Below are 15,712 nucleotides of genomic sequence, written 5' to 3'. Positions count from 1 at the left end.
CATTCGTACATTAGAGGTGCCAACTCTCACGCATTGGTTGTGAGACTCATGCATTTCCACATGGTCTCACGTAATATTTGAAAAGTTTGATTACTCACGCATTTTGGATTTTTGAGAACATTTTTCCTATTTTTCTGATTTTTGGAAAAAAGTTTTCCCAATTTCCCGACTTTCCGAAAAAAAGTTTTCCCGATCTCCCGATTTTTGGAAAAATGTTTACCCGATTTTCCGATTTTCGGAAAAAAGTTTCTCTATTTTCCGGATTTTTCCAGGTAGTAACCGGTAGTAAATGGGGGGTATAGGGTGGTTTTGGTTTTTTTCCAGGTACTACCCGGTAGTAAATAGGGGGTATGGGGTGGTTTTGGGATTTTTCCATGTAGTATGGTGTACTTCAGGGGTGGGTGGGTGTCAAGTTTTGAAAAATACCTTGTAGTACACATACATGCCGCCTTCTAGTACACTGACCCCCCCCTGAAAATCATACCAGTAATATAATATTTTTTTCTTGATCCTAATGTGGGTTGATTCATTTGCTGTTTGGATGATTCAGCTAGGTGATGCGAGTTAAGTTTTTAGACGATTTTTTAAACAATCCATTTTAAGAAATATGTTTGGTAATAAACTATTCACCTAGATGGAATCAGGGGAGAATACCAACTCATTGTTAAGCCATGGGTACTTACTTAAATTTTGGATTCATTACCAAAAAGTTAGACCACCACTCATTTTAGTACACTGTGCTTACTTTTTTCAACAGCCAGAGTTTGGGCATCACCTGTTTGCACTTTTTTGTACACTACTGAATTTTTCGAAGTTTTGAATACCATGCTTTCTAGTACAATGTGCCAATTTCCCTCACCCTGGAGAGCTTTTACACCAACCTTTTAGTACACAGTACTAACTGTTTCTTGACCAAATAAGTTTGGACATGACCTTTTGTTATAGTTCACTGCTCTAGCAGCCTGCTTGTCACAGGACGTCCTATTTTCCTTGCCTATCAATATATTCTGGAAGAAATGGGCTTTTACTTTTGAAATAATATATGTGGCTGAAACTTGGCACAGAGGCTCCTCCCGGGTCAATCAACTCAGAATACCACCCTTTTTACTTTAGTACATTGTACAAACTGTTTTCTACAATCAAACCTTTGGTATCACTTTATTTAGTACACTGTACTAACTCAAATTTAGCTTGAAAATCACACCACCCCACCAGCTATTGGTCAATACACTGAGCCATTGCCCATCCTGAGATACCGGAGGGCATAATTACTGTATATCTATCCATCAATAAACAATAACTAACCCTGGCAAAGATGACCTATCACAAGTCTACCTTATTGTTCTTTTTTAATTCTTTCTTTCTTCAGAAGCATCTGTTGAATGTCTTGAATGAAGTTTTGTCCTTATGGCCATCAACATTACATAATGGACTGTTGCAGAATTCATTTAAAACCTTGCTGAAAAAGTCTTGTAGCATACTTAGGGTAGATCAGGTAACAATTTTAAAAGAATTTAGCTTTTTTCGGGGGCTCTAAACTGGTTTGTTTAAAAACCAAAAACTTTATTTAACCAAAGCAAGTTAATCTGTCAAATTTGAAAACTGACACCGACTCCTCAAACTTGCAAAGATCTTTTTTCAAATGCCTTATTACACGAAAATAAGTAGACATGTAATTAACACGAATTAAGAAATTAATTGTGTTAATTAAAACCCCTTTAATTAAAACCTGCTGTGGTGTCCTTGAAAAAGCAAATAAAATTTGTAAATTTTTTTGCGTGTTAATTTCAAGGCCGTTGAATACTTTCCTAGTAATATTCGTGTAATAAGGTAGGAATTTAGAATCGTGTAACCATCAAAGAAGGTATCTTCATCAATGATATTTTCCATCCTCGATTTTTATTTTATTTTAGGAAACTTGTGATATTATGAAATCGACAATTGGTCATTATTTTGTCAGTGACACAGATACAACGTGAGTCATGGCTCACATAATAGTGTTTTCTTAAAAGGCTTTGGTAGGATCTATCCAAAAAATATAAAAGAAAATGTTGGTTGAAAAGAAAAAGATGTCTTACAAGGAGCTGTAATTAAAAAGGAGGATGGAATGATTTTAAAAGGAAAATATGCAACCAAAAAACTTTTATTGGCCAATCAATTAACTAGAAAATGAAATTGATTGAATTGTCAGTAGAGATCTCTGTGAACACTATGGGTTATTTGTGTGATGATTGTATTTTTTTTCAACTTTACCTCCGATCGGTTAAGAACTAGTTTTAATGGTCTGAATTTTATTAAATTTGGCACTATTGACCTCTATTCGCACTACCTTAATTTTCTTACCCATTCTAGTCATTATTTTGAATGTTCGATGATCACATCCTCGATATAATTTTTTTCAGGAATGATTTAATCAGAGAAGGCTTGCGTGAGGAAATGATGACCATTGTCAAAGGGCTTCTTGCAAATTCTGGTAGCAACAGGTTGAACCAATTGAAATCGCTTTGCTTTATCATGGAGTTGATTCTCCAAAATGTGAAAGATGACAGCTTAGCAGGTGAGATGATTTACCAGGGGGGTACCGAGTCACTGTACTGGCCCATAGCTGGTGGGGTGGTGTATTTTTTAGGTTAAATTGAGTTAGTACTGTGTACTAAAAGGGTGGTCCTCTGAGAAAAATATATTGAAAAAGTTAGTACACTGTACTAAAAAGGGTGGTGTTCTGAATTCATACACACTGAGAAGTTAGTACATTGTACTAATTTCAGTGGTAGAAACACACAAACCCAGAGAATTCCCATTTATATTTGCCCTAATTTGCCAGCTCCAAGCTGGTCAAACCACCTTCAACTCAAGGCTGGTTAAGCTATACAAATTAGTACACTGATTTTCTCCCAATGTTTCCTGTTTTCTTGATTAGATTTGTTTCAGAGTCGCAGCGTGCACAAGTGGAGACCTTAAGTCCAATCTTGTTTACATTTTCTTTAAAGCCAAATCTACATTATGGCAACAAAAGAATTTGAATGTGTAAACGTTCAAATCGAAGCTTTCAAGTCTCTAATATTTTTCTTTTTCAAAAAAGAAAAACTGCAATACAGCTTGCCAGACAACCAGAAATCAAGTCATAGGAAGGGAAATAACTCAAAGTTGGTTTTGAGTGTTTTACGTGCTAATTTCAGCTAATTTCACAGTATTCGAATGACTTTGTCTGTTTCATTGTTTCAGTGTTTGCACTACAAGGATTCAAATATTTAAATATTCAAATCTTTCCTTTTATATAATTTGGTGCTTTTCTTAGCAAAATGCTTCAAAACCTTTGTATATGATTGGTGGCAATTAAACTTATCTGGCCAAGAAAAAATTAGAACAGTACACTATAAGGGGTGGTTTCTAAACTTATCTGATCTAAAAAACAGCTAGTACAGTGTACCAAAAGGGTGGTATCAAAACTCCGGTCATAGAGAAAAGTCAGTACAGTGTGCTAAAAGGGTGGTGTCAAAGCCCCGGCCGTGGAAGAAAGTTAGTACAGTGTACTAAAAGGGTGGTGTTAAAGCCTGGTACAGTGTACTAAAAGGGTGATATCAAAAATCCGGTCATGGAGAAAAGTCAGTACAGTGTACTGAAAGGGTGGTATTAAAAATTTGGTCGTGGAGAAACGCCAGTACAGTGTACTAAAAGGGTGGTGTCAAAGCCCCGATCGTGGAAGAAAGTTAGTACAGTGTACTAAAAAGGGTGGTGGTCTGTCTAATTTTTTTTTTTAAAAATCCAAAAATCAAGTTAGTACCCTATGGTCCAGTACACTGGCTTGGTACCCCCCTGGATTTACTTTAATTTACTTAGCCTTTAAAAGGTTTTTTTTCAGATACTATTGATCCGTTGACCTTCATTTGGATAATTGTTTACTAGAATTAATATCACTTTCCTGCAACAGTTTTGGCTAATTCACTCCTCAAAAGGATAGATAAAGGTCGTAAAAAGGATTAATTAACTACTAACACTTTTTAGCGATTTTTAAGTCGTTAATCGAAGCTAGAACATTGAGAACATTTTGCTATTGTGCTGATGTATGGTTCATTCAATTTGATACCCAATTTTTTATGATATTTTACATTTTTCAAATTACTTTATTAATTTTACCCTTATACTTTTTTCTGGGTCACCCGTTTACGAAAATGTTTTTTAGATTTGTTTGCTGAAATACAACTTGGAGAAGTGTATCAGATGATAATACAGCTTTGCAAGCATCCACGAAAAATCAGGAGTTTCAAGGACTACTATCCACACATCATCACCTTATTGAAGAGTCTTTACATATCGGCCACCGTCCTTGATACAGCAGCTGCGGAGGAGATTTTACAATCTTGTTTAGAGCTTGCTTCTATTCCGTGGATCTCCACCATAGATCCGCCATGGTTTGACTTAAAAATCGTTACATTCACTCAAGATGAATTATACCAAATGTACCAGTTGGTTCAAAGTGATACTGTATCGATTCAACAATGCTGTTTAGACTTACTGTTAGTTCTCAGTATAAACGCCCAATGTCACACCTGGATATCGCATATTATAAGAAATACAATGGCCAACTCCAACAGTCCACCTACCATTCATCAACAGTTGCTTAAGATGTTGCCAGAGTTTGTGTTGACTTTGAAGGAGAACGGACTTCATGTTGTGGAAGATGATTTGTTAATGTTTGTAAGGTCAGCGTCACCTTCTTTGGTGGAAAGAGTTGGAGAGGTCATCTCCAAAGTCATTTGTGTTTTGAGCAAGAATTCAAAAATTGGTTTGAGGAATGGACGAGCTGTTATTACTTGTACCTCATGTGAAAAAGGTACGAAAATAATTTTAAATTTTTTTAAGATCTTTGATCAAATGATGGACGAAATACTATACATCAAATTGGCCATATTTTAATTGAATCGCTGCACCTAAATGATTTTGAATGAACATTAATGGCTTCGATAACCTGAAATAAAACAAAACTCTTTTTTCGTTCAATGAAGCCAGCAACCTAGTAACAGCAATCTAGCAACCTTGAACATTCTAATTTATTAAAGGTGACAAAGAATCCGGACAGCTTGATTCACCGGACGTTTTCCGTGTCCTCAAGCCGTTCTTTCTGATGGTCAAACAATCATTGAACAAGAAATACAAACTCTACCTGACGCAGGCTTTATCACGTCTTGTACGCCATGTTGATTCTATGGATGAGATACGGTCGTTATGGCAACCTGTGCTGGATTTATTGTTAGATCCAGACTATGAGACGAGATATTGTTTGAGTGAATCACTAAAAGATTTAGTCAAAGGTTTGTTGAAAGTTTCCTATCGTTTTCAAATTATTTAAACGGAATTTCTCGGCTGATATATAAAAGCCTACAGTACATTTATTAATTGTTGTAATTAATAAGAATTTTTTAATTAGACTTAAAATCCAACGATGTTAGCTTTGAGTTTCAAGAGATAATTTAAACGTTTCTTAAAAAATTACGGCAAATATTATACTTTTTCTACGTTCAGTTGGGGTAGGTTGGCACATATAAAAGGGACGATGCTTCAAATTGTAATAGAGCTCTGAAAGTTGCAGATTTACGCATCATTTACACTAAAGTTTTCGTTCTAATGCTTTTGGTAAAATTTCTAGGAGGTGGTGAAACATTGTACAGGCAAGCGATGGATCAAATCTCAGGAGCATTCGTCAAAGCTAGTGCAGCCAATGATAGCAGTGTCATGGAAACTCTTATACTTTCCATGGGAAATGTAGGAATAATGGCTTCAAACCAATTCACATCCATCGTTGTTATTTCACTGTTCAATTGCTTCGTCACTCAAGACAAGTTCCTGGCATCTTTAGCCGCGGACCAGATACAAAGTATAGCACGGGCTAAGAAGATGTCTTATCACAGTCTATTCATGGCAAGCAAAAGTCAGCTTTGTAACATGACTGTGAAGAAAGTTTTAAAGTCATTGGAAGAAGGGAAGGACTACCAAACGGTAACGGATGAGTTTGTTTCAATCGCTAAGTTATTCGAATTTCCAGATGTCAAAGCCTACCTAACGGTAAGAAAATCTCCCTGTTTCAAAGCAGTCGAATTTACTTAAGGGCTACTTACACTACACAAAGTATTGTCTGTCCGCAATATATCACCAGCCCGATTCCCCATACTCCAACAATATATGGGCTATTTTAACAAGATAAAATTTCTTTTCATGAGGCTGGACTTAAAAAAAGTTTGCCGTTACCCGGCAAAACCCCTAGATTTTGGAGGTGGGTCGGTCGGTCGGAAATTTATTTCATTTTGACGATTCAAGAAATTTTGGTACATGGAAGGGTTAAAACAGTTTGTTTACATTTAGGTAATTTTGAATGGAAAACAGAAGAGTGCTAGCAGGAAATTCACGATTCTTATGCTTGAGACAAACAAGATGCGAGTTTTGATTTGATTGTTTGAAGTTTTTGAAGAAAAAAAAAATTCTTTTTTAGAATGGCAATAAATTTATTGGGTTGGCAGGTTTTAAGGTAGGGTCGGTCGGGTGACGGCAAACCAAAAATTTGTCCAGCCTGAAAGAATAAAGTAAACTGTTGTTTAATTTCGCCACTAAAGTAGCCCTTTAGGAGGATGTTTCGAAAACTTTCGATTTTTTTTTTAATAAATCGATACAAGAAAATGAGGTACGAAGTTTAAAGTTTCTTCGAAGCCAAGAGGTTGCTTTTGGGTTCAATCCAGGAGAAAAGACCTTTTTTCGTATTCAACGCTACTTGACTATAGTTTCGATCTAATGGTCTTTCTGTTTCCTTTATGTCATTTTCAAAATGTCTGATCATGTTATGTAGCCTTTCTTCATTTGTAGGAAACAGCTACGGAAATGTTACCAAAGATTGTCGAGAATGTTTCCACTCACTCATCCATCATTCTTCGCCTGTTCGCCAAATATTCCTCACAGAATCGCCGTGAAATGCTCTTTAACAATTTCAAGTATATCTTCTCGTATCTTCTTCGAACCATCTCGGATGAAAAACACTTGGAAAAATGCTTAGGATATTTACAGGTATGGGTTTTTAACGCATTTTTCTCAGACGTTTATAGCGTCGAGAATTTCGGCAAGAGTAGGAAAACGTTGGTGAAATTTTTCAGGAAAAAGTGACCAGGAAATTTTTTTTAGATTAGATTGGTTCTAAGACTTTAGTGTATTTTTTCATAAATGAAGCGGCAGGTTTCAGTACCAATTCCGACTCGAAAAGGAAAAGTTGTTTTAAAGAACGCTAAAAGCAAAATCCTTCAGTCATATCCATTTTTGGCTGACCACTTTTTCTCTCTGACAATGCCACCTACGCGAATTTCGCCTTAATTCTAGTTTTTTTTTCAAGCAACAAACATTTATAATGTGCACTAGAACATTTAACCCCTTTACTGCTTCTTCATGATAAAACTTTTTGATAAAAATTACTGTTAGGGGCGGTCAATGGTATAAATATAGATTTATTTTCCATCCTCAGTCGAATTGTTCTTATCCGTTATTTGTAGGAAGAAGCGCAAGTAGAACTGCAGACAATGTTAGTATCAGAATATCAGAACGTGTTAAACCAATTGATATTGTACATGAGTGTCAACCGTGATCAAGTCTATCACGGATTCAAAATCTTGGTTGGTAGTGACGATTCTTACGAAGGGCCAAAAGACTTTCAAAATGATGAGCACGTGGTAAGTTTCCCCATATTGAGCTCTTCAAGTCCCAAAATTAACCCTTTTTATTGTGTAGGCATTCTTTAGAGTGTTAAGCCTTTTTTCTAAATTTCAGAGACCTTAATGGATGATTTCGTAGATTTTGCAAGAAATTTCACTAGATTACTACAAGTTTTTTTGGATACACCCTGGACTGAAAATGTGACATCCTCAACAGAAATTTTTATTACCATCCCGATAACATTAAAATTCTCCAATTTTTTTTATCTCAAACGCTTTAAGTAAGAGTAGGGTAGAAACTAAAAAAATAGTTAGTGTTGTGATGCCAGAGTAGGTCATTTCTTAGTGGAAATGCATCATTGGTATCAGGGCCAATTACGCCCCTATATCGGCTTTCTGTTGGTTACACGTAATAATATCCAAAATTTTATACCGACAGAACGTTGTTATCAGACGGTGGTTCTGATTAGCTATGAGTCAATTCGACTGTGAAATGTCCTATGATTAAGAAATCACAATTGAACTACCACTCTATCATTTTACATCTGAGTATTAAAGAATTTTGATGCCTTCTAATCTGTTACTTTTTCACAAAGCTTTGTCCCGATTGTGGTATATAGCTCCAATCTAGACTTCCAGCTTCTATCCAGTCAACTCTCTCCAATTCGATCTGCAAGGGAGGAGAATTTTCTTCGAATTAGAGAAAGATTCGAATTAGAGAAAGACTCGAATTACAGAAAGGTTCGTTTAACAGAGCTGTTCCAATTAGAGAGAGAGAGAGATGATTTTTTTTTCGCTTTTCTTTTCAGGCCATGTTTTTACAGCCGAAACTTTTGGGTGTTTTGGCTTTCTTCAATTTTGTGCTGATTAACAGTCCTTTGAACGAGAAGAAGACGGCCCTGAAGAGCATCATTTGTTTGTTGAATGTCCTTGGTAAGAAGTATTTGACACCCGTTCGTTTAAAGGTATGTTTGTTAATTTATAGCCAGTTCTTACATAGACTAGAGTCTACTCCTGGCTGAAGTTTGTTTTCTAATCGTTTTTGATGACGCTGAGTCCAGTGAAGTAGACTAGGAGCATTTGGCGAGGCCGCCATTTTGAGAGAAAATGTTAAAAATCCAAATAACAATAAGACTACTTTGAGTTGAAAGATATAATCAAAACACTTTTCCCTTCTTAGTTGCTCTTTTTGAAAAGAAGTTTTTGCTGATCATTAGTAAGACTAGAGCCTGCTCCTGGCTGAATTTTGCTTTCTAATCGTTTTTGATGACGCTGAGTTTAGTGAAGTAGGCTAGGAGCGCTTGACGAGATCACCAAGGTCACCTAATTTAAGTCAGTGGGCTTCAAATAGACAGTACCGATTTTATGTATGTGTGTTTTTCAGCGACGGAGACGGTAAGGTTCTAATTTTACTAAAAACTGACCAGCTGAGGACGACGGTAAATCAGCACTTTTACCGTCCTCGATATTGCAGGTCAAAACTGCGGGTTATTCCAAATCGCTTCAGTCACTCTACCGTCCTTAAAAGTGCAAATACATAAACTCGCTATTAGTCTGGAAAAGCCAGGGGCAAGTGAAAATTTTCATTTAAAATTAGTAGTGGGTGGGTTAGGGTTAGAATAATTATGTTCTGTGTGATCAACAGGTGACACTTCTTGAGTACCTTTTTTCGGTACATTTTAAATAATTATGCATTCCAAAGTTTTCAATAAAAAGAGCAACACAAGTGATACAACATTTCTTTGTCGTGCGTATTTTTAGGTGATGGCGATTCTGAAATTGAGTTTGAAACACATGAAAGATTTCTCAGAAATTTGTTGTGAAGCCTGGTTGACGTTTACTCACAATGTTGAAAAGGAATATCTCGGTGTTCTGATCAGTCAAATCATCCCCACCGTCTTACCCTTGCTCCAATATTGCGAAGAACCCGTTCTGGAGATCATTAATTTTCTCATCGTCCGAAACAGGTAAATTTATATATGCTGTGTTCCGAAAAGTAGATTGTGAATTTTGTAAGATGATCTAGAATTTTACTACAATACAACAGAACAACATACAACAGAATTAGGGCAAAAGAGGGAGAGGGTTTTGCAATAAGAATGTCCTGGTTGCAAAATTTTCGAAAAACTAATTAGCGGGGGGATGCTTATTAGGTACCCGAGAGTATTGCGACCAAGTATGAATATGGTGGAGAATGTCTCATTGAAAACCAATTTTCGAGTTTTTTTCTGACATTACAAGTATAGAACTTGTTCCAAAATGACGTCATCAAAAACTTTCAACCTTCATGAAAGGAATATTTTCAACAAAATTTCATGTTCATTCCACTGGTACGATCAGATTTGGAAAATTCAATGAAAAATATTTTTGCGCAGCCGCCAACGTCAGTTGACCAGATACATAATCTTAGGCAGTAACGTTGTGACAGGGGAAGGGAGGGCTACCATTGTTGGAGCCCAGGAGAAAAACTCTGCCAGAAAATGCTACTGTTTAGACATAGTACTGTTATCTAGAACATGAAAATTATCTCGTTTTTAGGCAGAGAAAAAAAAAGTTTGATAAACGTTCATTTTAAATGAGGGAGAACTACCTTATCATTTGAACCAAAAATATTTTTTCTCGAAACTGTTTTTTCTGGAAACCTTGGCAGCCTTACAGGATTGTCGAAAAGGCGGTTACATTATATTTACGTCTCGTGACAATACAATATATCATTTTACTTTTTAGAGTGAATTTTCGTGACCATTTCAAGGAGGTTTATTTCCTTCCTGAACACCCATCCTTGCGCAAAGCCAAACAACTCATCGAAGAGCAACGTTGTCGGATCACGTCTCTGAAAGAATTCAAGCTGGAATTGCAATCAGCAATCAAATCCATGAAAAGTGAAAACGAGGATGTCCAGAAATTCGCTCTGCAACGTATCTGTGACCTCCTTGAAACGAACACGACTTACCTGCAGGAAACGCTTATCCAGAATGAAAACATTGACGTTAGTATTAAAGAACTTCTACAAGCGCTTATGCAAGTGCCGAAAGAACGCGGCGAGCAGATTTACGCACTGGTTGGAAAATGTTTCGGATTAATTGGCGCAGTAGATGTTGGCAACATGGATAATTTATTCGATACGTCCAGTGATTTGAGTAACCCAACATCAGTCTACGATGATGCTAAGTTTCCAGTTGAAATATTGAATGAACTTTGTCGCTCATTTGTGTCTGCTTCCAGCACGCGCGCTCAAGATTGTGCTGCTTTTGCCATGCAGGAAACGATGCAATTTTACAAATGCAGTTCAGAGAGAAATCAGTAAGTACTAATACTTTTTGAAACCGATGATGTACAGGCATCGTGGTTGCTCGACCGGACCGAAAAGTTTAAATGTTTTAATTCGTGTTGTGCGCCATTGCAACTTCTTATGACGTTACGTCACTTTTACAACATCTCATTGGATGATGCAAGTGATGTATTGTTTAAAAAAAATCAGGATAGCTTCTTAATCATCTTTGAAGTAATTGCAGCGGTGCTTATCATGAATCTATAGGTGTAAACGGTTGGTTGGACCTGAAATGTGCACACGCCACATATAAGACCAACTTGGATTATTAGACCAACTTTTATTATCGAACCACGTTTTATAATGGAAACAACGTGAATAATTTAAGCTTATATTAGAGATTTACCTATCTATCAGTTCTTGCAACAAAAGCTACATAGAACTGGTTTCGAGACTATTAGGGTTGTGTGATGAAAAAGCTGAAATCATTTCACTGACGTGTTCCAAGATACTGATATTAGGGTGTTTTAGCAAGAAGACTTTGGCGCGGGAGCGGGCGTCAAAAGCTCTAGGGAAAACCGAAAAGGTCTCGATTTGAATTTTTTCTCGCGTGGAATGTTTTGAAGTCGCGTTCGAAACCTAGAAACTGTCAACCGACATTGCTGTAAGTAATCGAATTCATTCTTGAGTCTGAACATCCCTTTCTTTTAGGCCTGGCTACACTTTATGGTCACAATTCTCCGATTCGATGAAAGAAATCTTGGCACCCCACTTAAGATCGAAATACCGTAGCACATCCAATTACAACTGGTCAAAACTTCAACTACCGATCTATGGAAGTCCAAAAGGAAGCTCTTACAAAGATTGGACAAGCAATTATACAAGTTATTTGATTCATCACATCAAAAATGAACGATTCTCGAAATTGATGAAACCGTTCTTGTCTGGATTGAAATATGATTTGCGGTTGTCACTTTTCCTCATGCCGCACGTTATACACCACACTTTGATGTCAGGTATAATTTATTGAGAGTTGGGAAACTATTCTTCTTGGGAAGGGAAAAATTATGTCTAAAAGTGGTCAAAATCACCTCTAAGAAGGCATGTCGAATAAATCCTACGGAAATGCCAAAACCAACACCCTGACTTATTCTATCCTTCCGTTTCCTTAGAGTTTAGTAAGTTTTTCAGCCCTTTGTCTTATTATTTTTTATACTAAGCCAATTTTACTGTACTATCGTCTCCTGAATAAGGGGGTTGGAAATTTGCTAAAAATTGAAAGATGGATGCCTATCTCTACTTAGGACGCCCTACCATATCTTCAGATATATAGCTTCAGGAAAATGGAGCCTTCGGGTTACCCTTGACATGCGGTAGCAAACTAACTTACTTCAATCTACTTTTAGGGAACATCGCTTTGGTGAACACCGAATTCAAATGTATCTTGGAACAAATGAATGATGCAACCACCGCGAAGAAGGACATTACACACCTTTGTTTACAAACACTCTTCTCCGTTCTGGATTTCTTGTCATCGTGGTACAAAAATACTGAAGATACAAACGAAGCCGAAATCATCACTGGGCGAGCTAACATCAAAACATTTTTGGATAACATTCCGAGAAACAAAATGGCGATCGCTTCACTGAATTGTAAATCTTTGGCCAGGTATGTAGTTTATATCATACATTAACCGTACATCCTGTGCCCAAGTTCAGGAGTTGCCATAAAGCCATTATGGTAATAACCGGGAGGGCACATTGCTATACATTATCATACATTATAGCATGATATGCTTTTAAAAGATTTTATAATAACTTATTTACAAGTAAAAAATCGAAAGATGCGAAGAATGTAGTAAAGTAAGTAACACCATCTTTGAGCGGAGTTTTTGTATTTTTTCTTCTAGAATTACATATTGACCCAACCCAATTTTTAATTCAATATATTAAATTTTCTGTTTTAAAGAGTTTTGACCCACGTCGAGTAGATGTGCCTCGAGGGTAAAAATCCGATCAAAGATTTTGATTGGCCAGGATGACTAATTCAGACATCAAAAAGTAAACAAAAAACTAGTAAAAGTGATAAATTAAAGTCTATACAAATACAAACTCTAATTCTATACGAATTATCTCGTAACAGTTACCGCCTTATCATATGACATCCATATGACTGTATTACACGGATTTTGAACGACTCCAGTCTAGCCGGGATTTAACACACTGCCTCAAGGGTTTACATAAAGCTCAACCCCGCTATTATCCATTATGTATTCTAGGTCATTGTTGTATTACGAGGAGTACATGAATACCAATTCTGAACACATTGACAACCATTTAGAATTCCTTCAAAAGATTTACTATGCTTTGGATGAACCGGATGGCATCAGCGGTATAGCTGCAACACGGAACAGAACACCAACACTGAACGAGAAAATTTTCCAACACAGAAGTGCAGGTACTCTGCCGCCAGTCCTTTCATTTAAAATACCTTATCGTCCTTTTTTAATTGCTCAAAACTTCCGTAACTCGACCAAATTTACCATCCTTGAGCGTGTTTGAGCTAGGGTCTACGTTTGTGATCTGAATTGAAAAGACGTTATGAATCATAACATGGAAAGTTAGTTGAAATTAGCTTTATTTTGATATGAATATTGTTATGCTGTCTACTCTAGTGATCCTAATAGACATTGGAGTTTACAATAACCAGGTTTGGTATACAAAAACATAAACTTATAAGCATCTCTAGGCTCAGATAGGGCAAAAGTTAAGCATGTGCAAAGCATTACCTTGCACCTACGAAAAATGTATTTTCTTGATTTTGACTCTTTTTGGCTGCGATTTCCCTAAAATTTTGCTTGGTATATAAGCATCCTTATAAGCATTTTCAGCGTTTCCAAGCCCTCGACCTAAGCATCTCCGAGCCTGTTTGTATGCTTACAAAAGAAAACATTAACTGTTGCTTTTATAGGAAATTTGCGAGGTGCGGTCGCTTGTTACGAACGAGCAATCTTCATCGATCCCGAAGAAGTACAACATCATAAAGGTCTTTTAAATTGTCTCGTTAGCCTCGGTCAACTCAACAATGCTTCTATGAATGTTGCAGGGATTATTGAGTCAAGGTAAATAAAGGTTTTTGTTTGTTTGCCCCTATTGATGTTAGACTTTTCAATTCCTCAGCTCCGGGGGGGGGGGCACTCGATTCAAAAACGACTGTACGTGCGGCCCTAAACTATGTCTTTAAAATCGGACCCTTACAGTGCAGAGTCGAGAAATTCCGTAAGTTTTTGGAACACTCTTGATCTCTTACCATTCAGCTGTGGTTCTGGTTGAAGTATTAAGTATTTGTTCGTCTAGACCTGATTGGAGCGACGATTTACAAACATATCAAGCGGAAGTCTCCTGGCGTTTGGGACAGTGGGATAAATTGAAGAAAACTGTCCAACCTTCGAATACGGTAACTCACCTATCTATGGTTAAATTACGATTGACGATCTCTGATTCAATCTTCAAGAAGAATGGGATTTTCATCGATTCTATTCGAATGGTAGAGCGTCGTTTATGAAGGTTTCTCGTTTCAATATTACCAAATAATGGCCTGTAATAACATTTGTGCTGTAATTTCTTTCTATCCTTGAAAAACATTCTCTTTTTGCATTGAAAACGTTGTTAACGTCATCCTATAGAATTATTACTTTGTTGTCTATACAGGTCTACAAAATTATTTCTTCTCAGATTAATTCGTTAACACAATATGTTCTTTTAATGTCAATGTACAACTTTCAATGATATGTATTTGCTTTTCAGGAGCTCAAACAAGATTGGAGTATTTCACTTGGAAAGTTGTTATGTTCACTTAAATCTAAAGAAACCGATAAATTTACAGACCTGCTTTCGTCAGTGCGTTGTGAACAGACACGAGTGTTGTTAAACGCGAATTTCGGGTCTGGAGGATACACACAAGCTTATCAATCTATGCTTCGGTAAGTTCTTAAATTTGTTTTTCATTTTAGATGATGACTAATAACCATGATATGGTAATATTACAAACTGTCGAATTTATATCTCTAAAAAGTCCACTTAACCTTGCCTTCAACTTAACAGCTCTCAAATAGAGCTTCTCTTCAGGTTAGCCAGAGTTTGGCCGAAACATCGGACTTTCTCATACGATGTCAGTGGAAAATTTTAACTAAGAAAATAATTTTTCCAATAAAATCTAAAGCTTGAGGTTTTGTTTTTGAAACATTGAAATTACTTTTTTGCAGCCAAAAGCGAACAAATAACCAAATTTTTGGATGACAGTTACAAAATTTTGGCCCTTTTTACATTGGCCCAAATATACCTTTAACACACATCAAATAGTAGATCTACACATACATGGCAGATTGAAATTAAATTCTTTCTTTCTACAGATTACACATGCTACGAGACATGGAGCAATGTTCCACAATCCTTTTCAACAAAGATCACATCACGTCCACTCACAACGAGGCTACCACAAGATTGCTTAAAGAATTTGATACCCGTCTAAACATCACAGAAGCTTCATACAAAACACGTGAATCTGTCCTCTATCTTCATCAAGTTTTCTTACAGCTGTTACCGGATAGTGTCCGAGAAAACCAATTTCAAGCTCTGTCTGATAATGTATGGTTGAAGATTGCTAAAACGGCAAGGAAGTGAGTGACTCATTTTTGTTAATTTTATTCAGACATTTGACATCTTTTGCACATCGCCAATAGATCAGGAACATC

General features: G+C 36.6%; 1 protein-coding gene across 5 annotated transcripts in view; it reads left to right on the top strand.

Moving 5' to 3' along the window:
- Nucleotides 1–15,712, top strand: part of LOC136801720 (serine/threonine-protein kinase ATR-like) — a 29,026-nt gene that overhangs the window by 4,405 nt on the left and 8,909 nt on the right. For all 5 annotated transcript variants that reach the window (XR_010845912.1, XM_067058375.1, XM_067058377.1 and 2 more), the window contains 18 exons: nucleotides 1,370–1,495; nucleotides 1,914–1,975; nucleotides 2,403–2,557; nucleotides 4,184–4,834; nucleotides 5,061–5,312; nucleotides 5,648–6,063; nucleotides 6,856–7,053; nucleotides 7,530–7,706; nucleotides 8,498–8,653; nucleotides 9,450–9,655; nucleotides 10,416–10,991; nucleotides 11,671–11,975; nucleotides 12,366–12,627; nucleotides 13,238–13,416; nucleotides 13,930–14,080; nucleotides 14,316–14,415; nucleotides 14,766–14,941; nucleotides 15,371–15,637. Coding sequence is in view for 4 of the 5 variants with exons in the window: in XM_067058375.1 (XP_066914476.1) it covers nucleotides 1,370–1,495; nucleotides 1,914–1,975; nucleotides 2,403–2,557; nucleotides 4,184–4,834; nucleotides 5,061–5,312; nucleotides 5,648–6,063; nucleotides 6,856–7,053; nucleotides 7,530–7,706; nucleotides 8,498–8,653; nucleotides 9,450–9,655; nucleotides 10,416–10,991; nucleotides 11,671–11,975; nucleotides 12,366–12,627; nucleotides 13,238–13,416; nucleotides 13,930–14,080; nucleotides 14,316–14,415; nucleotides 14,766–14,941; nucleotides 15,371–15,637 (4,415 nt within the window). In the remaining variant the exon portion in view is untranslated. The remainder of the gene's footprint in view (nucleotides 1–1,369; nucleotides 1,496–1,913; nucleotides 1,976–2,402; nucleotides 2,558–4,183; nucleotides 4,835–5,060; nucleotides 5,313–5,647; nucleotides 6,064–6,855; nucleotides 7,054–7,529; nucleotides 7,707–8,497; nucleotides 8,654–9,449; nucleotides 9,656–10,415; nucleotides 10,992–11,670; nucleotides 11,976–12,365; nucleotides 12,628–13,237; nucleotides 13,417–13,929; nucleotides 14,081–14,315; nucleotides 14,416–14,765; nucleotides 14,942–15,370; nucleotides 15,638–15,712) is intronic.

Source organism: Clytia hemisphaerica, unplaced genomic scaffold (assembly GCF_902728285.1).
Source record: "Clytia hemisphaerica strain Z4C2 unplaced genomic scaffold, Clytia hemisphaerica genome assembly, whole genome shotgun sequence".
In the NCBI taxonomy this organism is placed as follows: Eukaryota; Metazoa; Cnidaria; class Hydrozoa; order Leptothecata; family Clytiidae; genus Clytia; species Clytia hemisphaerica.
This window is presented reverse-complemented; position numbering and strand designations above follow the sequence as displayed.